This window comes from Scleropages formosus, chromosome 16 (genome assembly GCF_900964775.1).
Source record: "Scleropages formosus chromosome 16, fSclFor1.1, whole genome shotgun sequence".
Classification (NCBI taxonomy): Eukaryota; Metazoa; Chordata; class Actinopteri; order Osteoglossiformes; family Osteoglossidae; genus Scleropages; species Scleropages formosus.
The window spans coordinates 14,236,805-14,261,855 of NC_041821.1; the positions used below are offsets into that span (position 1 = coordinate 14,236,805).

General features: G+C 41.5%; 1 protein-coding gene across 2 annotated transcripts; it reads right to left on the reverse strand.

The window, feature by feature from the left end:
* Nucleotides 1-6,358: 6,358 nt before the first annotated feature.
* chrna6 (cholinergic receptor, nicotinic, alpha 6) lies at nt 6,359-24,355 on the reverse strand. Of its 2 annotated transcripts, none has more exons than XM_018738274.2 (6): nt 24,289-24,355; nt 14,381-14,520; nt 13,463-13,507; nt 10,281-10,390; nt 8,959-9,982; nt 6,359-6,543 (listed from the first exon to the last, which is right to left on the reverse strand). In XM_018738274.2, exons 1-6 carry the CDS (start codon nt 24,344-24,346, stop codon nt 6,418-6,420), a joined length of 1,503 nt encoding a protein of 500 aa, XP_018593790.1. In that variant the 5' UTR covers nt 24,347-24,355; the 3' UTR covers nt 6,359-6,417. The 2 variants fall into 2 exon arrangements, with proteins under 2 accessions (XP_018593790.1, XP_029114790.1); XM_029258957.1 differs by having other exon boundaries at nt 14,381-14,513; nt 24,285-24,346.
* Nucleotides 24,356-25,051: the final 696 nt, after the last annotated feature.

The following is a 25,051-nucleotide window of genomic DNA, read 5'->3' on the forward strand; positions in this document are numbered from 1 at the left end:
TTGGGTTGCTGTTCAGCAAAACTGTCAGAAAGATAAATCTGTTCCCTCAGAATCGTGATGACTCCAGTTATGCACATAGAGTCAGTTACATCTGGCTTTACACACCTTTCATTTTGCACAAGAGGAAGGTAACTATTTTTAAACCATTCAAGCTTTTTGGCTCAAGACTAATGTTTAAAGAGAGACATGCAGAATGGTGGGACAGCAGAAACTCATGGAGGTAAAAACAAGGTCAAAAATAATTTCTCTTATGGATGGTACCTCAGCAAAAACCCGGCTGAACTTAAACATCCCTGTTCAAACACAGGAAGAAGCATAAAACAAAGGAAAGAACAAACTCCCATTCAAGTTTGCCACTTGCCACTTGAGGCTGTAAGCTTTCTAAATGCACAGGAGATTTGTCACTTCCTCGGATTTCCTTGTTTTATCTGTCACCTCATTGTCCAGTACAGTTTATGAAGGTATCTGCATCAGTTATCAAAGATTCCTGTAGCATCATACCCCATTTGACCCTAGATATTGCAGCCCCTTGAAGTCTATGTAAGTATGAGCCTCACTGTAAAGTATAGGCGAGGTGATCATTATGAACACACACACACTTGTGACTCTAAGGTTACTGACTGTATTTCAGCAGTGATCCTGCTGTTGCAGGAACTTAAAATGAAATGTTCCAGTGTAATTTCTGCGTTATAAATGAGAAAACAGCTTGGATAAGCATCAGGCAAAGGAGACAAATGATGGTAATTCTGTAGATTGCTCCCTCTTCATGGACTCTTTATCTGACCCCTGTTGATAACGTACAGCGAAGATCTAACAGTGTTGTGGAAGCCATTCCCACAGACTGAGTAAAGGAAAACACGAGTCTTCGGTGAATCTCCACAGAGCTTTTCAACAAACTGTAGCTTATATGTTTCAAATCTCTGCTCTGCAAGCTTTTGTGTAGCTCACCTCAACACATAAAATGTTCTTATGTAGCTCATCTCACTAACTTTACTAAGTCTAACTTGGTCTAACAATACATGGTCTAGCTTTCTTGCTACCTTCACCCATGGGCAATTTCTCCCCAAGTGGTTACACAATTTTCCACTGCAGTATCAGAGTCCACCTACACTGAGCTCTTACTAACCATGGAAGTCCTTTTCATCCTCCTCTCCAGGAGAAGGTGCATTGCACCGTGTGTGGTCAAAGGATTCTAAATATTTTCATATCGACAGTTATGGATTCTTGTTCCCCAAGGGAAACGAGTGTACCCTGCGGGTGGTTTGTCATTAGCCTGTAGGGTCCCTCTATTTCAGTGAGACTAGCATAACACCGTGAGTGTGAAACAAAGAACTTAAAAGTGTACACACAGGTTATTCTGTATACATATACATTTTATTTACATGTTTGGTGTGTGCAAAGATATACAGAAATCTGAGCGTTTACAAATGTGTTGAGTAATGTTACATTTCAGGAATGTATGAAGACCTCATTATCATCCTTATTAGATGCTGATATGATTGAGCAACTTTGATCAGTTTACCACAGTAAATGTTAACTTTTCGGTCATTTCACTGTAAAGGTTTCCCTTGCGTTACGCTCATATTATGAAAATTTAGATTTGTAATGTAATTTGTGTTCTACAGTTCCCATCACGAGCTATCGAGGCGAGGTACATCCTTGACTGAAATCCAGGGGACAGCCACACAAAGATGGGCGAACAAGAGAACAGCATGGACTGATCATGGAGCTGTGAGGCACCAAAACTGCACATAATGCCATCCAGGAACATCAGAATAAAATAAAATAAAAACAGAAAATAGCAGAAAATAAATTATGGGAGGGGAAAAGAGGCTAGAAAAAAAAGTAGCAGGCAAATGTGTTATGAATAAGCAATTTTGAAATAATAGGTCATTGGTCTGGATTGAAAAGTGTCCTGAATAGTTCTTATATTTTGAGTTTGGTTTTGTGTAAGATTTCCTTCACACCTAAAAGGTGAGGCAAGAATTTTATTAGGCGACAAAATGGGTAAGCCTTTTCTGGCTCAGGAATGTGTTATTTGTCACATTTAAAGTAATGGTTGTTAAGCATTAATTTTATGAAAAAAACCTCACCTTGCAAGTAGATTTTTAGAAACAAATTACACTTGATATTGGAGGGAAGCCTGTGTTAATATCTGAGCTACCGGGGAAAAGTGTATTTTTAAATGTAGGTTATGCAAATTGCTTTTGGTACTTTAATAATTGCATATATGAAATTTAAATTAAAAGAAGGAAAAATCAGGATGTAGCAAAGTAAAAATATATGACGTACCATTCGAACCGTTAAAGCTAAGGGCATGTGAATTCACCTCCAGCCACTCTGTGTGTCGTGGCTGCGCTTCACAGTAAGTGCAGTAGGAAAAATGACAAACTGCAAAAGGTCAGAGATGAACTCCTGCAATGCAAACACACCCCTGTCTGCCTCATCATCTCTTCATGTCTCAAAGGCATTTTGGGTAAATTGGCTGTTAAAAGGTGCTTGTCATGTCAAAGTGCTTTGAAAAGCACGAATGACTCATCATTAGGAGGTGCAAATGAGTGTTTTATTGATGCAAAATAAATTAACTTGGCCTCAGTATGCATTTTTCATACTCGTGTTCATATAGTGAAACTTTGAGATGAACCATTCGCAGAGACAGGAAAAATGACAAACAGTAGTAATAACAATTATAAGATTTGACATGTAAAAAAACTATGATGCAACATGATTATTTACCATTTTGATTTATGTCACATTGCTATTCATGAATATCTTTTAACAAAAAACAGATCTTACAGATTTTATTTTTTTGCAATTGACGAATAAAATTCACACTTATACACACCCAGGACAAAATTCCAATTTTGGAGCTGCACATAAATGAAAAATATTAATGCTTTTTACGAAAACATCTTTCAAAATATGCTCTTTGTGAACACAGAGCTCTCAAATGCACAGATTAATTATTGAGTAAAAGTTTCTTCTACTTTGTTCCAGTTGACTTGTCAGTGATGCATGGTGTCTCGCCTATTTAAAGAGCCAACCCAAGATTTACATCACACACGGGAACACTCTGGGATCATTGAATTGTACTTGCTAAGGAAATATTGAAGACTCTGCGTAAGACCTTCAATGTTTGTCATTATGCCATATATTAGACGCACTTTCACAGGTCATGACGTTCTCCTGAAGTAATTCATCAATTCAACCCTTATCTCTAACTACTAATAAATTCTACATGACTGTTGAACTTGTATGAGGTCAGGGATATATCCAGATCAACTATTAAGTGGCTGGAGAACCAGATCGCAGATTGCAACCTAGAGATTCACCGTTGGCTGATTGTCCAGTTGCTTGGTTGGAAGCCATCAAAGAACAAACTGCGTTAAACACATTCTGAGGAAGTTTAAAATATACATAACCCTCTCAAAGATGCTGTCTCAGGCCAAGAAAAGTCCAATCAGCAGGCAGCATGAGAATAAAAAAGCATTTTAAAAATTCAGTGTATCTTTGAATAATGCATGTTTCCATTTGTGGCTCTTCCGTAAGACTTCTTCGTCGTCTAACTAGCTACAAAGAGCAAATTGTTATAATTCAGAGATTTTGTGGACTATCTATTGCTTCTGTGATGAAGACGATACGATGGCTTTTGAATTCTCTAGGCAATACCGCATCGTAACCCAGTCAGTAAGGAGGCAGGTCTGATCAAACATTTACATGTTGTATAATGGGGTTTCTGATTTATGCATTTTTCTGTACTTTACCATTTCTGAAAAAGGATGAAGCATTAAAAGTATATATTTTATCCCCTCTAGAAGTCAAATAGTATTAATGCACCTGTAAGGTCACCCATTAGGAAATTAGTGTTGCATAGCAAGCAATACCCTCTTGGTCTTCGTATTGCAGGCAGAGTACCATGCATCCCGGGAGTCATAAGAAAAGGAAGCTGGTCTACTTCGGAGGATCTTCCTATTTTTATTGAAGAGTGAAAAGGAAGAAAGAATAGAGTTGGGGGAAAACGTGGTAGGAGTGGGAGGTGGAGAAGAAAGCTGAGCGGAGGCTGCTTTCAGGTGTGCAAAAGGGTAAAAACCGGACGTAATCCCATGCCGCGGAAATGCATGTTCAGCTGTAAAGCAGAAATGGTCAAGATGAATGTAAGGAATCCCTTCGGATTATGCAAGAGATTTGGGTCTCTGCATCCTTGGTCGTACTTCTTCAGAAAACTCATTACAGTGTCTGTGCTAATCTGTGAGGTGTAATGCTGAGACTGAGCACACACATAAGCGGACTGATCCTCCATCCAAACCAAGGTACAGGGGCTGGGGAGAAGGGGGAGAAGATGATGAGTTGTGGCAGAGGATTGGAGCTGGGGGGGGAGTGTTGTGCTTTCCAGGATTGCTCCTCTTACACCAGTATCATCACTTTCTATTCAATGAAAAGGACAGTCTCCAGAAATAATGTGCAGGTTCCATGTTGACTGAGAGCTCTTATTACACCATTGTAGAGTCAATTATGCACAAACATTAATGCACCATAGGGGCCGCAGTCTGTCAACACGTTCCTGCATTTATACATTCATTCATCTCCCTACATTATTTATGTATGAGGCTTAAGTCCAAGATTTAAATAAATCTAAGAGGATTAGCATATTCGGAGTGAATGAAAGACCAGGAAAATGCTTCTGAATATTTATTCAGAGTGCTAATCAACTCTCGCTCGCACTGCCACCAGTTTGACGCAAGAGATATATATTCCTGCAGCAAGTCCATGGAGGTGCTGGAGAATTAATGTCTTCAAACATGGGACGTGGACACTGTTCACACCCTGAAGCGACACAGAAATGATCTGCCGTGCCCTGAAAGGCCGCCAGTAAGTGCAGACGAGTGTTTTATTTCCACATCTAACCAACGTAAGAACGTCCCTGCTTATTTTTTGGATCTGCTTTTAAAGCAGGTGAGGAATAATGTCCTTGAAAAGTACAGATCTGTAGAAGGGCACAAAAAATAATGTCAAACCCTGTGAATATCCTTGCAAGCACTCAGTCATCAAGCAATGGAATGCTGAAGATCATGCCAGTCCTTCAAAACAATCAGCCTATGAGGCCAACAAACAGCTGCTAGTGAGTGGTTGTATGCGACGGACAAGTTCCCTGAACAAAGATATTAAAGGTCACTGTGGCCAGAGTAGGGGGGCGTGGTGGTGCAGTGGGTTGGACCAGGTCCTGCTCTCCGGTGGGTCTGGAGTTCGAGTCCCGCTTCGAATGCCTTGTGACTGACTGGTGTCTTGTCCTGGGTGTGTCCCCTCCCCCTCCAGCCTTACGCCCTGAGTTACCAGGTTAGGCTCTGGTTCCCCGTGACCCTGTATGGGACAAGCGGTTCAGACGTGTGTGTGTGTGTGTGTGTGTGTGTGTGTGGGGCCAGAGTAAATCTGGAATGTAGCCTGTGGAGTATGGAGGCAGGAAGAACATAAAACCCAAAAATAAATAATTTTGTCTGTATGCAACCTGCAATATTGTTCCAGTGAATATATATAGTAGCAATTACTAAATAATACACACAGAAAGAACTTGCATGATAAAGGAACCATCACATTTACTATAACACGGATATTAAAAAACACATGACATAAAGTATGCGTTGGACCAAGTGTGTCCATTTGCATTTCACCGAAGTAAATCATTAATGTATGTATAGTTACAGAAGGGATTTCCTAAAACACTATACCAGCTGCCTGTCATAGGAAAAAAAAAAAAAGTATTTCAGACAATTTATCAATAAAAAATAAAAAAATGTACTCACATATTAAATACATTATTATGTACACTGAGGGGGGGATAAATACATTTACAAATCAGTAACAGTAACATAACACTTTCATGTTCAAAACGCTGTAACTAATTAATCCCTGTCGCTGGATGTGATTTTTTAGTTAATGTTGCTGAATTAACTGTAATTTGTGGAAATGGAGAGCGAATATGAACAGTCATACATGTGTCAACGTCACGTGAAATCCGAAAGAAGTTCCTGCACAAAATCCCACTGGTAGTTTTTATTGCTTTTTCTTTAGATACCTTCAGTGAATAAACACTGTAAACACTAGTAAAAACGAAATACTGTTTTCGTCATTGTTTCAAGAATAAACATTTTGGCACATTTACTGAAAATAATCTCTTGAAATAATAGAACTCTTCATTGAATATTCTTTTTACACCGTCCGCAGCGTACTGCACTATTTTACTGAAAATAAATACCACTCATCTAAATATGGCAAAATATTAATAGTGAAAAATAAATAAAATATAATAGTCAAAATATGGCAACGGAGACATACTGTAGCTTTCAATAAGAGAACGCCCCGGTAGTCTATGTGTGTGCTGCTTAAGTCTACATGACGGAGACATGATGCTGGGGAGCAGAACTACGTGAGGAAGCCAATGAGCGGCTGCAGGAACAAGCTCAGCGTCCCCAGTAAGCAGACAAGCACAAACACCCAGAGGAAGATGCGGTCGATGACCATGGCCACATATTTCCAGTCATCCTCCACCTGCACGAGACAAGGAGAGCGCACAGAAAGGTCAACACGCGAATAGAGGAGCGTGAACAAATTATTCCGAACTTCCAGAGAACGAGGACTTTGGTTCATGGAAATAAGAGGAAAGGAGGATTAATTACAAGACAATAAAAGCAAGTAATAAAGGAAAACATTCAAACGACATTTTTACTTTCTGTTGCCTTGCCTTTCTATTTCAAGCTGAATGACTTTAAAATGTAAGATTTAAAAGCATTCCCATCAAGAAATGAGATTTTCTATTTAAAAAAAAGTCTACTGCCCCCTAAGCATTTGAAGGAACAGCACTGCAAACTTCTTTGCATATGGATGATGAAGCATACAGTGTTATTGACGTTGTGGTAATTCAGTTAACGGTCATCGAGAAAGCTGACTCTAAGTGAAACAAATCTCCTTATTAAAAAAAAATGCAGCTCAATTTAGAGGCGCAACTGATGCCAGAGACTCAGATTACTGACATTAGCTGGCCTGTGTTTATAGTTAAGGTGGGTGTCTATCGGAAGCCTTGGATGGACTGAGACATCATTTCCAGTAATAAGGCCATAACTACCACTGTGACCAGAGTTCTGCCAAGGGGCATTTTTGTGAATGTTGCCTGGCTCTTGCAGGATGAAAACATATGTTGCGCTCTTTTTATTTATTGTATGCACAATGTTAATTACAGAACGTGGCCAGTGACGGTTGTGCTGTCTGTATTTATTCTCCACATTGTCCTTCCGTTACAAGGGGGCAGCATGTGGTGTCATGGTAATTGTTACCCCCTCTGGCCTCCGAGTCAGCATGTTCAGATCCCAACTCCTGCCGTACTACCCTCGAACAAGGTACCTACCCTAAATCGTGCGAGTAAAAATTACCCTGCTGTATAAATGGGTGCATCATTTTCGGTGGCTTTTTTCTCTAAGTCGCTTTGGAGAAAAGCATCAGCTAAATGAATAAATGAATATAAATGTGGAAGTCAGGGTTAAGCGGGGAGAACTCAGTGAAGGCACTGCAGCACAAACTGCATGGTTATAGCCCGCACTGGGGGACCTGCGCTTGATGTCCACATTCCTGTGGGTACACAGATTATCAGTGGACTGTGCAAACACAGTACGCCTTGCACATTCCCCTGCTTTTGGACTTGCCCGGAAACATTCGCCGAACTTATCTGGACACTTAAGAGAACTGTTTCGTAATGGGGGGAGGGGTGGCACCACTTGCTTTTATTCTTAATTGTCACTCTTCCCAAGAATGCGCTTTCTTCATTTATTCATTTCAGCCTCACCCTCAAAAGAACATATACATTTATTAGCATTAATCAATAAGATGCAGGCATAAAATATGTAGCCTAAAAAAATACATTTTCCATTTTTCGGTGTCCTAAATCACTTGCGACTATTATGCATTATAAAGGAAAATATAGTCACTTTCAACAACATAGAAAATATTATCTAAAAGTAAGATAATGCCTGATCAATATGAGATAGAACACAAGCTGCCAGTGTAATTTTTGTGATTTACCACTGTGCTGCTTTTGTGCTTTTTGCCAAAACCATGTAGAACACATAAAATCCATTATCTGTGACTTTTAACTAACGATTTTGCATGCCACAATTACCATGAGCGGTACCAATATTTAGATAAACTCGTATCGCCGTCCTGATTTACCTAATCCTATCAGTACCTGCTATTGTGCTCTGTTTTTCTGTCACTATCTTTACAAGGTAAACTGAAATCCTTCTGAAAAAATCCAGCAAAGACTTTCATCTATTGCACCTTTGCACGATTAAACTGGAGTCACAGGTAGAGCAAGTCCACATTTCATGTTACTCCGAATTGTTTTCTGTGCTTGAAAATCGGCGTTAAGCTCTGAGGTATTTTGGGACCCGAGATTAAGAAGAAATGAGTTCTTTGAATCTTCCACAGAACAAAGATCAAACTGATGGCATTTATATCCCTGCCTAGCTTACTGCTTATTCTGTCAAACAAAACTCAACTCCGTTTCTTCCTCTTTCCCAAACACGCATTTTGAAGGCACATCGGAAAAAGTGTTTACTTACACATATATATTATTTCCTTATATCTGATATCAATGCATTTTATGGCTTTGATGGATTTTTAGAAGATGGCACTGATTTTTTTCTTTTATCATCCTCTTGAAACGACAATTAACAACAATCGTTGCGCTCTGTAAAGCTCGCTGGTCTTTCCTGGCCCTACGCAGTAGAGTTGTCGGAGCAGCGCATTTGATCCACCGTGGATGTTCGTATTGATTCCCTCAGTGGTGATATAACTCTCTACGGTGTTGTTGAGCTATTCCACTTTTGCTATGTAATTCCATCTTTATGGAGCAGTCTATGGTTACAGTGTGTTTAAGCCCTGATGGGACTTCCAAGACAGGCTTAGCCTTACCTCTTTGGCTTTGTTGCGGCTCCTCATATTCTCTGCAATGTACTTGACACTTTCTATAGCCTGCTTAATCTCAGGTGAGACCACAGAGAAGGCCACCACTGTGTTGACAGGCTGTGGGCTCAGCTGCCGGCTAAGTTTGCCAGTGTCAGGCTCGGGGGCATCCTTGCCGTGCTGGCAGGGGCACTTCTTGGTGTCAGTAGGTGCCTTGGCCTCACCATACTCTAGGCAGTTCATGGCGGCACCTTGCTGCGAGGTGCTGCTTCTCCGTTTCTTCCCAGTCGTTCCTCCACTCCCACTCCCACCCCTGGCCTCCTGTTGGTCTGCAGGCCGACGCATGAGCATGATGCGAGGCAGAACTCTTAGGAAAATGGTGTGCACCCAGCCAGGCATGGTGTGCGTCATGGGAGTGCGGTAGTGCACGTTGAGCACAAAGACAGTGATCACGATGGACAGTGTGACAAAGATCATGGTGAAGAGGAGGTACTCGCCAATGAGTGGGATGACCAGGGATGTGGATGGGATGGTCTCAGTGATGACCAGCAAAAAGACAGTGAGGGAGAGGAGAACAGAGATGCAAAGAGTGACCTTCTCTCCACAGTCAGAGGGCAGGTAGAATACCAGCACTGTTAGGAAGGAAATGAGCAGGCAGGGGATTATGAGGTTGATTGTGTAGAAAAGCGGGAGGCGCCGTATGTAAAAGGAGTATGTGATGTCAGGGTAGATCTCCTCGCAGCAATTGTACTTGATGTCATGCTTATATCCTGGAGCATCAATGATCTCCCACTCCCCGCTCTCCCAGAAGTCCTTTAGGTTGACTTTGGAGCCAATCAGGACGAGGTCAATCTTGGCCTTGTCGTAGGTCCAGGAGCCGAACTTCATTGAGCAATTCTGATAGTCGAAGGGAAAATAGGTGATGTCCATTGGGCAAGAGCTTTTAAAAATAGCCGGAGGAACCCAGGTCACCGTCCCGTCATACTTCAGAAGTGCTTTCGTTTTGTCCTCCACAAGAAAATCCCCAACAGCACTGAGGACAACAGCACATCTGTATGTGGTTTATTGGTTACCGAACATTTTTTAACTGTTCTGGTTTCTAACAAATATCAGATGTACTATGTCAGATTGTATGTTTAATGGGACAAAGAACATGAGTGACAAACATCAGGTACCCAAAAGATTTAACGATATCAGTTTGTTAGAAAAGTTTATGTCTGTATCATCATGTAATGCATTTAACCTAAAACACTTCTATAACCAACTGTTTCAAACGGTAAGCAGTGTAAAAACTGCAACAGGCTTTCTAAGAAGAAATTCAGACGTCTTACTTGTTGTACAGCACAATATCCGGTCTCCATATTTTATTTGAGGGAACACGAATAAACTCAATGCCATCAAATTCTGCTGGACTCCATTTCAATTTGTAATCATTCCAAATCTGAAAAGGATGGAAAAGACAGTGTTTTAACATATGAATTGATCAAACATATCCAGTGTGGAGCTGCAGGGTGTGTAGTGGTGTGGACTTGACTGGAACCTGAAGGCTGTTGGTTTAAAACCCCACCAATATTCTAATACCTTTGAGCAATGGAAGTCTGAAGTAGTACAGTAAGACCACCCTGTTGTATACATGGGTAAGTTACTTATCTGCCACAGTAAGTTCCTTGGGACAAAGGTGTCAGCTAAATAAATGTGAATAATGCTGAGAGTAATGTAAGAGTGTGGCCCCATATTTTCCTGCTGTTGGTGTTTGACAATCAAACCCAGTTTATTGGTAAAAAAATTCTCTTAAAATATCACATACACACATTTTCAGAACCGCTGGTCCCGTACGGGGTCACGGGGAACCGGAGCCTACCCGGCAACACAGGGCGTAAGGCCGGAGGGGGAGGGGACACACCCAGGATGGGATGCCAGTCCGTCGCAAGGCACCCCAAGCGGGACTCGAACCCCAGACCCACCGGACAGCAGGACTGCGGTCCAACCCACTGCGCCACTGCACCCCCATATCACATACATATTTTATATATTAATATTTGGGTATTAAGGGGTTTAATAAATACCAAACTGTTTCATCTCAGAATTTACAAGTCCCGTGCTATATCGTGATTTAGCTAGCTAATTAATTGCAAATTATTATTATTATGAAATCACACGATTTTCTGTTATAGATTGGATCCATTAAAAGATTTTTAACATTTATTATGATTATACTTTTCTGTTAAAACACAGCAACTAGAAAAGCTCACGACAGAACAACCTTGTCAGATCTGAAATTCTGAAATGGTACAGACATCTTCCTGATGACTAACGTGCAACTACAGGAATATGGTAGGGCTTCCGTGCAGGGCTTATTCACTCTTTCCCAAGAGATATTTGTGTTTTATTAATATGAAGTGAACCGCAGGCCTGTGTCCCACTGAAATGAAACATCATGACCAATTATGCATTTCTGAATCAAAAAAACATAGAACAAAAGGACAGAGCACACAGTGAAATTGTACGCAAATAAACGTTGCGTTTGGTGCACATAAAAAATTAATTGTAATTTATTTACATCACTATGTTAATTTCTAGTTTTTTCATCTCACTCTCTTTTGTATTCAACCATCTTGCCGGGCCGCCATTTTAAATGAAACCTCCTTTTAATTTATTGATCATTTAAGTTCTTTTCAAGATAATAACTATGAAGTAGTCTTAGAAGCCTCCATAAGAGGTCATGGACTTCTGATGACACAATCGGGGACTCCAGTTTTGATCCTTGTCATGTAAGCAGTGGAGTGGCTGTGATTTAAATAAAAATACACTGTCAAGAGAAGGAGCTTTGGGAAGGTAATATTTCATTTGTACTGTGTAGCATAGTATGGTATTTATCGTTACAGTTTCAAAGCCAGACTCTTCACGAGTTGTAAGTACACCAGAGCCCAACAATGATCCTCAGAAAGAAGCTCTCTCTCATTTATCTTCTAAAAGCAGGAGAGTGTGACAGAAAGCACTCTGCCACAGACACGCATCACACCGAGGCGCCAAGAGCTGAAGCCTTCTTCTCCTTAAACGCTCTCTAATCCGGATCGTAAATATTTTATCCGACGCTTCTTCAGCAGCCATTGGTGACACTGAGTTTCAGCTGCACGTCTCTAGGAATTTTACTGGGCTCCAAAAGACCAATCATTCATATACAGGAAAAAGTGACTAATGATTTTTCTACCACTGCATCCTTGAAAGTGGTGGAATAGTGACAGATTAAGGGACATTATGTTCTCTGCGTGTGTCTGAATGTGTATAATTCTTTGTATTTGGCTCACACTGTAATATCCCTTGTTTTATTTTACAATTTCATTACACGAGAATTCTGTGACACAACATTACAACTTAAACATTCCCATTATAGAACAGGCTTGGCATTATTATTTAGTTTTTTTTTATTTTATTCTCATTGTCTCCAATCCTTCTCAGTAATGTTGTCATGTTCTCTGACTACAACAAGCATACAAGAGCCACAGAAAGGCTCCTATTTGATTTGTGTTCTAATACGCCATGGGTGTTTTTGTGTCTGCGTACCCCCATGCCGTGTATATTTAACGTAATCTATTATTGAGACAGCTTTCTGTGCATGGCCCCGCTTGACATGCCTGGATTTAGAGGAAACACACGCTGTTCCATTAAGCACTCCGCTCTGTTTAATTATAGAGTCCTGCTGGGCATCGCGCATCCCTCCATCAACGAGTGTCATGAGGGGCCATGAACGCCATAGATGATGTCAAACAACAGACGCCACACTAGCTGCAAGGAAACCTAAAAGCGCAAACACTGACTATTGAAAGGCCGACTGCCTCTGTTCAGCAGTGGCTGGATGACGGAGGATTGGAGCCCATCCAGTTACACTTGCATAGTGCACTAAAAGACAACTTTTCCACTGGATCACAGCTGTTGCCCTGTTAACGGAAGACTGATTTCAAATTGGAAGACTTGCACTTGGGCTAATGGCTGACTGGCCTTAGCAGCAAAGTGTTGCATTAAAAATTTTATTTTTGTATCATGGCACCTGGTAGGTTCCTCCTTCAAAAACTGTCGTTGGAAATCTATGACAGGCCAACTGCCAATATGTGTTGATACAGCTGTCCAAATGTTTGATTTCTGTCTATCTAAACAAACTGGTTAGCATCCATATGTGGCTCAGAGTCCATTAAAATAGGACAGTGAGGTCAACCAAAAAAATCTTGCTGGTGCTAGATAATTAAGGGGTGCCCATAAAATCCCTGGTAATGTTCAGGAACACTGATATTCAAACTAAGAACCTCCCAGTCAAGAGAACACCGTGCAACTAGCCTTGAGTGACTTTGAGTCTTGCAAGTGTTTTACTCTGAGCGATGTTCCAGTTCCAACCCTTTCCCAGCCTTCCTCTAGAGCAAACTGTTCATTCTTCTTATTGATATCGATTGGTTTAGATATTTAAGGCAAAAATAACCACAAGACATACCTAGAAAAACATGCAGCAAATGCAACTTACATGCCTTAGCCAGAGATTGGTCTCCATAATCTGATTCACTTCATCCTATAGAAAAATAAACAACAATTATGTTAGATTATTGAATCTAATAACTGTGAAGGCCTTTTAGCTAAACAAAGTGCACCAAGTAGAATACTAGTTAAGGAGGCAGACGTAATATGAAAACTATTTGCTGGTGCTTGAAGTCCAGGAGGTAAAAAATGTTATAACCTTTGGAAGGTAATTAACCTCAGTGGTCGCCGTACAATATACATTTGTATAAGCAGGCATAAGTGTTGGCTAAGCGTTGAAATAGTCACAATAAATGTAATTGTGAATACATTTTGTTCTGCACATTGGAGAACAGTTACTGAGTGGAGTTGTACTTGACCATTATAAATGAAAATAATGAATGCCTTTTGTAGTGAAGGGTAGTGAACTATAATTATTACAGTATTTTTCTACTACATTGTACAATGAAAGTAGGAGCTGAGAAAAGAAAATCTTCCTGCTATAATTCCAGCCTCCAACTAAACCCCAACCATGATAAGATTTTGTGACCTCTATTACTTGTGAAGTTCTCTATTTATAGAATGTTTTAAATTAGATCTATGTGAATTTCCTTAAATCAATGTGAATGTTAAGAAAACTGATTTTAAATAGCAGGAATCTCAGTTTCCATAACAAAGTATGAAATATTTTTATTTCCTTTTTTAATAAAAAGTGAGTATGTCCTTCACCAAGCATACTGCAATTGTTGCAGAAAAAAAACAAAATATTTATGAGATTAAAACACAAAGTGGTATAAATTTGAATGTATACTTATTTCCATAACATTTCTGATAGCATTAGCACATTCCCAACAGTCCCTTTTGTCCTGAACACTGACAACGTGTACATGATTTTAAGTTAAAATCATTTCAATCTTTACAGACTTACAACTTTGACCAGCTGGGAAATGGAAACTTCGAACTCCACTGTCACCGGATCGGACACATTCTCTACAGGACGGATGTACTGGTTGTACCGCCGGAAAAGCCGTCGGAAGAGCCGATCCTCCCCCTTGGATGAAAAGCAGTCTGTGTGGACATTGAAAATAATCAATCAACCATCATGCCCTTGGTAATAAATGTTTGCCGTTTCTTAAGACAAAGAAATATGGTGAGTGTCTCATAGGCTAAGGTACTGCAAATAAATATAAAGTACAATTGTAAAAGACCCATAAATAAATATTCTGGGGTCTTAGAGCACAGTATTACAGTGTGAAGATCTTCATACTTGATACTAATATTGTAACTGGGGATTATCATTTAATGTTGCCATTTTACAATATTTAGTTCATTTTTTGTCCTAGAGGATGTCTACTGTAAGTGCCAAAGGAATTAATGTAACAGCAGATGTTAATGGTGCTCATCCTCCTCTGTGTGCTTGTGTGCACTGTGTGTGTTGGCTAAAGCAGATCCCAGAGAGACCCACATTAGTCACGCTCCCCAACAGAGCGCACACACTCCAGCAGTGCTGCATACACAAAAACAAGAAAAATCCAGCATAGCATGTTACTGTGGAAAGCTACGTTGCACAGCAACGAAGCGATAAGAGCTGCGGGACAATTTGACAGTAATCTGTAATGATGTACTCCAAACATCAACTGCCATTAAACGGCCTCATAACGTTTTGGATGGCCTACGTAAACTTCCAGTAAAACAGGTGTAAGACTGTCACAAAAACAAAAAAAGAAAAAAACATATTCACGAAATGACTGCTTATGAATCATAAATCATCTGTGGTTTTTTTTCAGACGTCCCCTTTAGAAAAGTCACTCCTATCTGCCCAAGAGCAGCTGACCCTCAGTGAGCAAGTTGAGAGCAAAGGAAGTGAGTGTAACAAGAGGTAAAGCTTTTAGCAGGTCCCCCAGAGCTACATTTCTTGGCCAGGCTATTTGCCCCTGAGAAAACTATTTGACTGGGGGCTGAAGGTCACCCACCCCTAGCGCAGAAGTGTGTTTCCACTTTGCCATGAGCCAGCCATGCCTGCAGATGTGTTCTTCCACATGGAAAGGAGGAGAGTTCTCAAAGTGGGACTCTGATTGCCTCCCGCCAGGTTCTGCCAGCCTTTGATACATGATGGTACAACTGTCTGTGTTGGACCTGCTGTGGAGAGAGCACATCATCCTTGCCAGGCAACCTTTGCAAAGCCAACCTTCTCTACTGGTTTGACCAGACACTGCTCATTTCCTTCGTCTCCTTAGTCAAGTGAGAGTGTAAAGCAGGAAATAAAAAAACTGCCCTCTGAGTTGTTGCAGGCCATAAAAGCAAGAGAAATTTATTTATTTTATTTATTTATTTATTTAAAAGATCAGCATCATTTGATGGCTTGGAAAAATATGCACTGATGATTTATAAACGGGGGGCGCGGTGGCACAGTGGGTCGGACCGGGTCCTGCTCTCCGGTGGGTCTGGGGTTTGAGTCTCGCTTGGGGTGCCTTGTGATGGACTGGCATCCCATCCTGGGTGTGTCCCGTCCCCCTCCAGCCTTTCGTCCTGTGTTGCTGGGTTAGGCTCCGGCTCCCCGCGACCTCATATGGGACAAGCGGTTTCAGATGATGTGTGTGTGTGATTAATAAACACTTTGACTTTTCTGTCCCTTAAAATTACATATTTATACATAATTATATGCGTAAATAACTGGGTTTCATTACATAATCTGGTATCACTTATCAATTTAGATTTGTTGCTTTTAAAAACAAGCAATATGTCCTAGTTTCAAAGATGGTTCTGTGAACTCAATTTAAATTATGCCAACTTTTGATCAAAGCATTAATTATTAATTTTTGTTAAGTATAAACGAGACAAAAATAACTTGAGGCATTTGTTTTCAAATGTACAATAGCAAACTTTTGAACTTGGAACACTAACATACTCACTGGAAGACCCAATTCAAGTAGTCTTTTGTTCATACATTGTCCGCATTAAACATTGAGGCACAGCAGACTGACGCAAGTAAAAAAAGGGAATACAAGGAATACAAGTTAAAATATGACTCAAAAGAGTTATTTTAACTGCAGAAAGAATAGTTATTTTGACAAGGGCAAAAGAAACCTAAGCCTTTTTATTTAAGTATTGGCATGACCATCAAAAAACCTAAAGGCAGAAATCTTGTTGTAACTGACCAAGAAAATTAAGCCAATCATAACTGTTAATTAACTGGACCTTTGTTGGGGGAAAACCTCAATTGCAGTTCTGTGTTTCTTGACATTTCCTACTGAAAAGCTAAGGGATGACATTTGGGATTTAATATGACTTGTAAAGTTCAAGAGAAGCTTTCAAACAGTCTCCAAACCTCTCTGAACAAGTCTTTGCATAAGAATAGAAAAATTAGAATAAGCCATAGAAATTGCTCAGTTCAAGGAACTTTTAACGTGAAGATGGACTTTGAGCAATGGGTCCGAATCATTATTACAGTGGGAGGAAATTCTGAAACATCCAGGCAGAGGCTGTAGAGCCTGAAACATCTTACAAGAGCATGAGAACTCGTGAGTTAAATAGAAAAACCTATGGAATAGATCCATCAGCTGGAATTTCAGCACTTGCTTTCCGATAAGATGGTCTTCTCTCACTCCCAAGCCCTATCTTAAGTGCACGAGAATGTCACCATGAGCTAAGAGAATGTGCCATTTTAACAATCAGCCATGCATGTCACTGAATAAATGAATACATCTGAAAAACTCTGTCAATGTAGTGTTGTGATATCATGCATTCATGAGGAATCTAGTCTATTTATAGGCTTCCGCTTTTTATTGTGTGACAGAAAATCTTGGGGCATTTAAGCACTTATATAATGACAAAGCAAGTCTGATTCTGTCTATAAATAGAACCTATACTTTAGATCGTTGTTCCATCAAAACCTTGTAAACAAAGGAAAGCAATACAAAAATAGAGCAGGGATAAAAGGATGCATATTTTGGAGTTTTAGAGCTTAAGGAGAGAATACGCTGTGATCTCAGCTTGCTCGAGGATTTCAGAAAGTACCTTCAGACCTTACGTTCCATTTCTGACGACATTCTTTCGCAAACAAGCAACAAATTCCTGTATTCAACAAAGCAATAAACGACTCACGGCTGGCTTTGTGCTCCAGCAACCAAACTCAACCTTTGTTCAGAGCGGCTATGAAATGCTGGATTCCCTGAAGCGAGTGCGTTTCCTGTCACCGGGCAGAATCCACCATCGGGCTACAAGTGGAAATGAAGGCAGGTTTCAGGGGGGCCTCCTTAAATGAGATTCAGAAGTGTGTAAATGTGGCTCATTAGGCATGCTTGGATTAGCTGCGTGACAATGACAAAGAAACACTCAACGCATTCATTTTTTATTTGTCTCATTCTAAATTATTACAAATATAAGAATGCAAGCTTGTCAGAGGGTTGAACTTTTATGCATGTACGGTACATTTACATTTGTTTACTAGACATCTGTATCCAACGCAATGCACATGTCAGAGAGCAATATGAAAGTGCGTTACGTCAACAGAAGGAGCGATTTGGATGCAGATATGTGATTAAGTATAGACAGTTTGTTAGATATCATATAGCCCAGAATACATTACACGAGCAGATGTATAAAGACTTTTAAAATAATTAAAAAAAAAAAAAAAAAAAAACAGGTTGCTTACTAGATGTTTATTGAGCACATAGAAGGTCGGGGGAGAAGTAACTCCAAAAAAGGTGAGTTTTGAGGCCCTCCTTGAATGTTGAGAGAAGTTCAGCAGCTCTGAGTAACGGGGAAAGGTCATTCCACCACACCGGAGCTAGAAACCTTTGTGCTTTTGATTTTGGACCTTCTTATGTGTGGTACCACCAAGCGAGCACAGGTGGAGGAGGATAGCAGTATGGTTGGGGTGGATCGACTTGATCAGCTCTTGTAGATATTGGGGAGCAGATCCATTGATGGTCTTGCAAGAGATAACCAGAGCGTTGAATACGATGTGGAGAGATGAGGAGGACAGATGTGTGGGAGCACTTGTGTAGGTCAAACACAACTCATGCAAACAGTGTTCTGTATCGGCTGGAGAGGTTTGATGGCAGAGGCCAGAATGCTGCACAGAAGAGAGTTGTAGCAGTCCAGGTGGGATATCACCATGGCCTGGAGCAGCAGTAGCGTAGAATTTGTTGTGAGATAAGGGCAGATCCTGCAGGCTGTATCTACAGGACCAGGTGGTTTCTTTGATATGTTAAGAGAAAGATTTAAGTTGATCGTTACCAGCAGGCTCTTAGCCAATGAAGTAGGTGAAATTAGGAAGTTTTTCAGTTTCACCAGCTGGGAGGTGAAGGACCTCTGTTTTGGGAATGATGAGTTGTAGGTTGATGTATATGTCTGCGAAGCAAGTGGCAATACGTGAGGAGAACTAGGGTAACAGAACTGATGCAGACATACAGGATGTGGGAGGAGTCAAGTAATTTATAAATGTACAGGCATAAATACCAGTTTACTGTAACACCCTAAAACTACTTTTACAACAGAGGTGAGTAGTTCACCGTAACACCACTCGGAACAAGCAGTTCCAGACAGTGTGTGTGCTAAAGGTGTCACATAAATAATGGTTAGAAAAAGCTACCAGACTGTGGTATTTTATTTGTTTTATATTCATTAGTCTACTTGACAATATCTCGTTTTTTGACACAACAGATTTAATTTATTGCACAGGCTAGTCAGAGTGCCAGCCCATTGCGGGGTACCCATACAGACACACATTCCCGCACTAAGAGCAATTCAGAGTGACCAGTCCCTCTGAAACGAGCGTCTTTTGATGGTGGGAGGAAACCAGAGCACCACAATGAAACCCATGAACAAGCAATCTCTACGTAGACTGAGAAGATTCAAATCTACACCCAAACAACCAAGGAATTGTGAGACAGCAGCACTACACACTGCACCATCATGCTCCCCTTTCTAACTTTTATCGGAGTATTGTTTTTGACTTCTCTTACCCACCTTGGGTCATGAAAGAGTAATGGCATAGTAACATGCAATGTGAAAATAAATCACTTATAAACAACTCTTAAAAGTTGTTCTAATAATACTATTTGCAGGAAGGAGAAGTCTGTTAACATCCTGGTTGGTTCCATTTGAACTGATCTTTTGATGCACCAATGTATGAAACGCCTTTCCTAACAGAGTAATGGAGGGGAGAAATGAAACGGAAGAATCAACAAACACATCAAATGCAATCATACCGCAGCATTGCAGATCTGATCCGAGTCTTCAAAGCTCTGCAGATCTAAACTGATCTGAGCATTCAAAGACTGATCGATTTTGGTCTTGTGACGTCTTTGCGTGCATAAGATCGTTTCAGACACCCTCATGAGCAGTGTACCACAAACAGCTGGACCACTCGCTACAACTACAGTTTTACTACGGAGGAATCGATGACGGACACTAATGTGCAATCAGCACTCGCACACGGAAGGAGTCCCTACCAACAGCAACTTCTCCAGGACATTTGGAAACACTCTGTGCTTCGGTACAACACCGTCCATAAATCCACATTCAGCAGAAGCTAACAGAAGCTAGGAGGAGAGGTCCACCACCTGGAGGTCTCTATGAGCTTCTCAGAATCAATAAGAGAAACCACATCACAGTAGAGAACACACCCTCACATCATAGACTGGGCATGAAATGCCACTTCCCGTTTGTCACAGAAACGAATGTCTTTAACAGGCAGAGACAGGGGAGGTGTGCGTGTCGTCCAGCCTCAAGGTGAGTGGGGGTCAGGCACTGTCACACTGGAACATGTGCTGCATGGCAGGGGCCACGCTACAGGGACAGACAGGTAACAATACCTTGCTGCTTGGACACAATTTGTCTAAATTAGATCTACGCTGCCGAGACTGGGATAGCTCCAGGGACTCTCGACGTGTACTGCAAGTGGCACAAAGCAACAAAAACACATAAAGGAGACGGAGTCCAGTTAGAATTACATGCTTTGCAAAATTACCTATTTCTAGGAAATTACAAAACTTTACTGATCACAACTAACCCAGCTGCTAACTTTAGAGAAGCACGGTGGCTGGAAACATCATTCGTTTCACACACACACACACACACATTTTCAGAACCGCTTGTCCCATACGGGGTCACGGGGAACCGGAGCCTAAGCCGGCAACTTAGGGCGTAAGGCTGGAGGGGGAGGGGACACACCCAGGACGGGACGCCAGTCCGTCGCAAGGCACCCCAAGCGGGACTCGAACCCCAGACCTACCGGAGAGCAGGACTGTGGTCCAACCCACTGCGCCACCGCACCCCCTCCTGCTCATTCGTTTCATTAACTTCTAATTTTGGCATTTTCAGATTGCTTTCTGATGTAAATTTCCTTTGTTTGAATTGACAATTATCATTATGCAGCTGTAACTGAACATGAACTTTGAACATTTAGGAGACTCATAAAACTAAAAATGATGCTGGAAGTATCCCCTACCAGAGTGGAATAGAGATTATCACAGCAGGCTTACACTGTCGAAACAGTGGCTGCTCAGATGCAACTCATGCGAGGAAATACTAGCTGTTTGAGCGATCTGTTCGATTTTTAAAAATAGAGATCCTGCTTGCATTTATTTCTTCAGGCTACAGAGTATGGCATAAGCATGCCTGTAGTGTTTAATATACTTTGCAACTTACACATTATCGCAGTGAAGATAATTATTATTTAGCTGCCACCTTTATTCAACATGACTTAGAATTTTACCAACTCTTGTATTTCTTTTGAAATGATTGTTAGATGATTTAGCTATATTCGCCACAGGATAAATGATTTACCAAAGGACTGAACACGCAGGTAAAGCGGTTACCTTCAAAATTTTACGCAGCTGCGTTCCACGCTACCCCGTGTTTTCCCGCATGGCCTTTTGAGCCATGCATTTCCGCACAGATAGGCATTGATTACTAAACAGAAAGGCCAGTTAAGCAGTCCATCTCAAATGAAAATGCCAAGTAATAAACAGACTTCAAGAAAGAATTGGAATGAGTAAAAGACACATATTTGGATATCACACTGATGCACCGACGCTGCCCTCCAGCCACCCATAGGATTCATGGCTGCTGTTCTGATGAAAAGGTATTGTTGCATACCCCAGAATGCCCCTGCAGCTGGAGCCTCGGGAGGAATAGCAGCAACACCAGGGAGGCACCGCAACTCTTCCAGCTTGACTTAATCATTCTACTTCAGAGCCCCCCATCCAGGTCAATTCCTCCTCTCTAATCCTCCAGGATGACTCACTCACACGCCTCCAGAACAATATTTCAGCTATTTCAGGAGGAAACAGGGCGTAGGCTGGAGGGTGGGGTGGGGGGTACTGCACATCACACTTACAAGGGGTAAAATTCAAACCTCAAAACTGCAGTTCATAGCCATTCGGTAACTCTAAAGCTGGTGACTTCATAAGGTAACGTCAATACCAGTAGGAATGTGTAGGTGTATTGGCGGATGGTTCGAGTCTTCAAAAGAGTTAAAAACAGAGCTCTTTCTCATCCTCTGTCCTTCACTTGCTTCAGTTCTGCTCCCTTCTTTTTACAGGTGGGGAGAGGTGTTTTTTGTCTCAGTTAAGTTGCTAAATAATGCCAGCGCAATAAAAGTATTCATTTCTTACATATTCATAACAATAAATAAGCAGTGCACTGACCACACATGAACACTGCATCTACTTTCCAATGGCTTATTGCATTTGAAATCATGGTGAGCAAATTCCAATCAACAATAAGGGTCCAGGGAAGTACTATACCACAAACTAACAGTTTTCACTTCCAAGGGTTCAGCTAGTGTCGCTGCAATAAAGGATAATGTATCACTGACCACTGATCTCTCATGAGAAATGAAGGCATAATCTCCTAGCGCTGATTCCCTACCAGCTCTAGCTGTTCTGCTCACATTGCATTCCGTGATCAGGGGACTGACTTCAATTGCTTGCTTTTCTCTCAAGAAATCCTGTTACTGAAGTAAACAGGAACTGACACATGCATTCAGGAACATCACAGGGCCACCTGAGATTTGCCACTGACTGAGCCCTACATTCAATAGCATAAAAGTCAGCATTCGTGCATTTCCGCACACACTGCTGCGGCCTGAGCCAACTGTTTTCAGTGACACATAGGATTATATTTATACATACTTTGGTTTTTTTTTTTCCCCCCCTCATGTACTGAAGAAAATCAAAAAGGGATCATTTTAGTCCAAAGTCACCAAACACAATGAAGACTAAGGACGAGGATGAAGTCACCTTTCATGATGCACAGTAATAACTGGATCTTTAAGGTGCACAGTACTTCATAAGGTTTACTATATGTAGTTAGATGTTCAGCAGAAATACCTCTACAACGGTGTATATTGAGGAATTTATTTGGCTGACACGTCATTGCCTATTTATATTATCACCAGTACAATTTACATCTGTGCACTTTTTCTAATAACTCGTCTTACTAAAACTGGAGCATTTTATGAGCCATAAAATGTGCAACTACGTGCATATAATGTAATAAAACTATACTGTACGTCACAACATTGCCTGTGCGCCCTGTTAAGGTGGCGAAATGCCTAAATTCTGTCTTTTTTTGCGCAAAACCCATCGAGGGCCCATCTGCAACACGTGCGTGTCCCGTGGCGGCCTGTCCACCTGAGTCACGTGACATGTAGCGAATGACGACGCACTGACGTCATAAAGACATTCTATGTATGTTCATACTTATCGCTCATGTACGATGGAAGCGTTTAGTTCACAATGACTTGAACTCAGTTGTAATTAACAGATTTTTTTTTTTTTTTCAAAAAAATCCAAAATCTCTCTCCAAATTCAGAAACAATGTTTTCCCGCCGTAAGAGGCCTGGCTTGTTTTACCAAAGAAGAAGTGGCACAGACACAGTCAAAGATGTATTTAATAATATTGTCCCTCTCGATACATACCTCCATTATTTCGTATTCGTTTCAAACCATCCATGCAAGGGATTCACTGCAAACATATGGGTTAGACAACATCACCTACAAAGTTTCTTCTTGTCCGGTCATCCGCTTACTTTCTTCAGTCGCGGGGCAATTTTCACGCGGACGCTTTGTCTGTCGCGCACGCGCGCTGCAGACACGTAACGGCTCATAGTTACGGTCAAAACGATTCCGATTTGCCGGCGAGAAAGGCGCAGAAATTCTGGCTGACACGACACAAAACAGAACCCGATAGATAATAGCTGCAACTCCAGAGAAAAAAAACGCTATGATTAAAAACAAACAGATCTTGCAGTCGTGATATACCGTCTTTTCATTTTGAAACTGTCTTTCGGCCGGTGTTACAACAAACCTGTCCATGCCAATCGACAAAAAGTTACATATCATATCATATGTGTCAAACAATGTCTGAATAAGTGTGCTGCCTGTTTTTGGACAGACTACTAGTATGAAGACTGATAGTCCAGCTACTTGATACATCACTTTTTCTGTCCCGACGCGTTATTACCGAGAAGTAACTTTTGAGATGGTTCGGAGCGTGACTGACTGACATCAGGGCGAATGGTCCACGTGAAGCAGTTCGCGAGAGGCGAACAACCTTGACCGCGCGCAATCATTCTCTCCGAACGAGACAAGACCGGACCGGACCGCAAAGCAGGGCAGCCTCCGCTCAGCCTCTGTCATCAGCTCTTCCACCCGCCCGGGGCAGCTCCGGGATGCCCGTCTCATTTCCCAATCAATCAGTCAATCAGTCAACGATCAATCATCAATCGCTATTACACACCTCTCGAGTCGCACCCAGGCGGGACACGAATTTCTGTTTTTTTTTCTTTTCTTTTTTTAAAGTTCCTTCAGTGTGCTGCCTTACCTTGCGCGATTAAAGCCACAAAAATAAGAAGCAAAGTGGTCTCTGCCTTTGAATTCATCGGGCGTTTCGAGTGCGGTCCTTCTTCTCCTCGGGAATCGGACCACCTGCACGGGATGCGGTGCGAATGACAGCGGCGGTGCGGTGACGATGTGGCTCTGCGGAGGGGCTGCGGGTCCAGTGAGCGCTGCGCTCCGTCTGCGGGAAGTTGCGCTCGTCCAATCCCCCCCCCCCAACGCCCCGCGCGCGCGCGCGCGCGCGTGCGTGCGTCTCTCCCCCCCAAAGGACACCGTGACAGCGCGCTGCGCCCGGAACCGGGAGAGGCGCGAAAGTGCGGCGCTTGAGTTCTCGGGGCTCTTCTGCAAATTCTTTGAAAGTCGCTCAAACTCGGGGCACCAACAATAAACGCACCACTTCGAAAACCTAAAATTCCTGTCCCTAAGATTATATATTTTTCATGTCAACATTTGTTACATATTGCTGTGGTGGCGAATATGTACGGCCAATGCTGTAAATTTACCCGACAATTAAAGATCCATATGAAAGATTGCATGTACCAACATTCCCAGTGATCATTTGTATGCTTTTACTTACAACTGGAGGCTTTGGTCAAAGACAGGTTAAACAAATCTCTTCAGGTCCCATTGTGGATGAGGAGGGGGGGGACTGACCTTTAATCTGCTCCCTGAGGCTGGACATGCTCTGATATTTACATTTATTCATTTAGCTGAGGCTTTTCTCCAAATAAATCAGTTTACAATTTTAA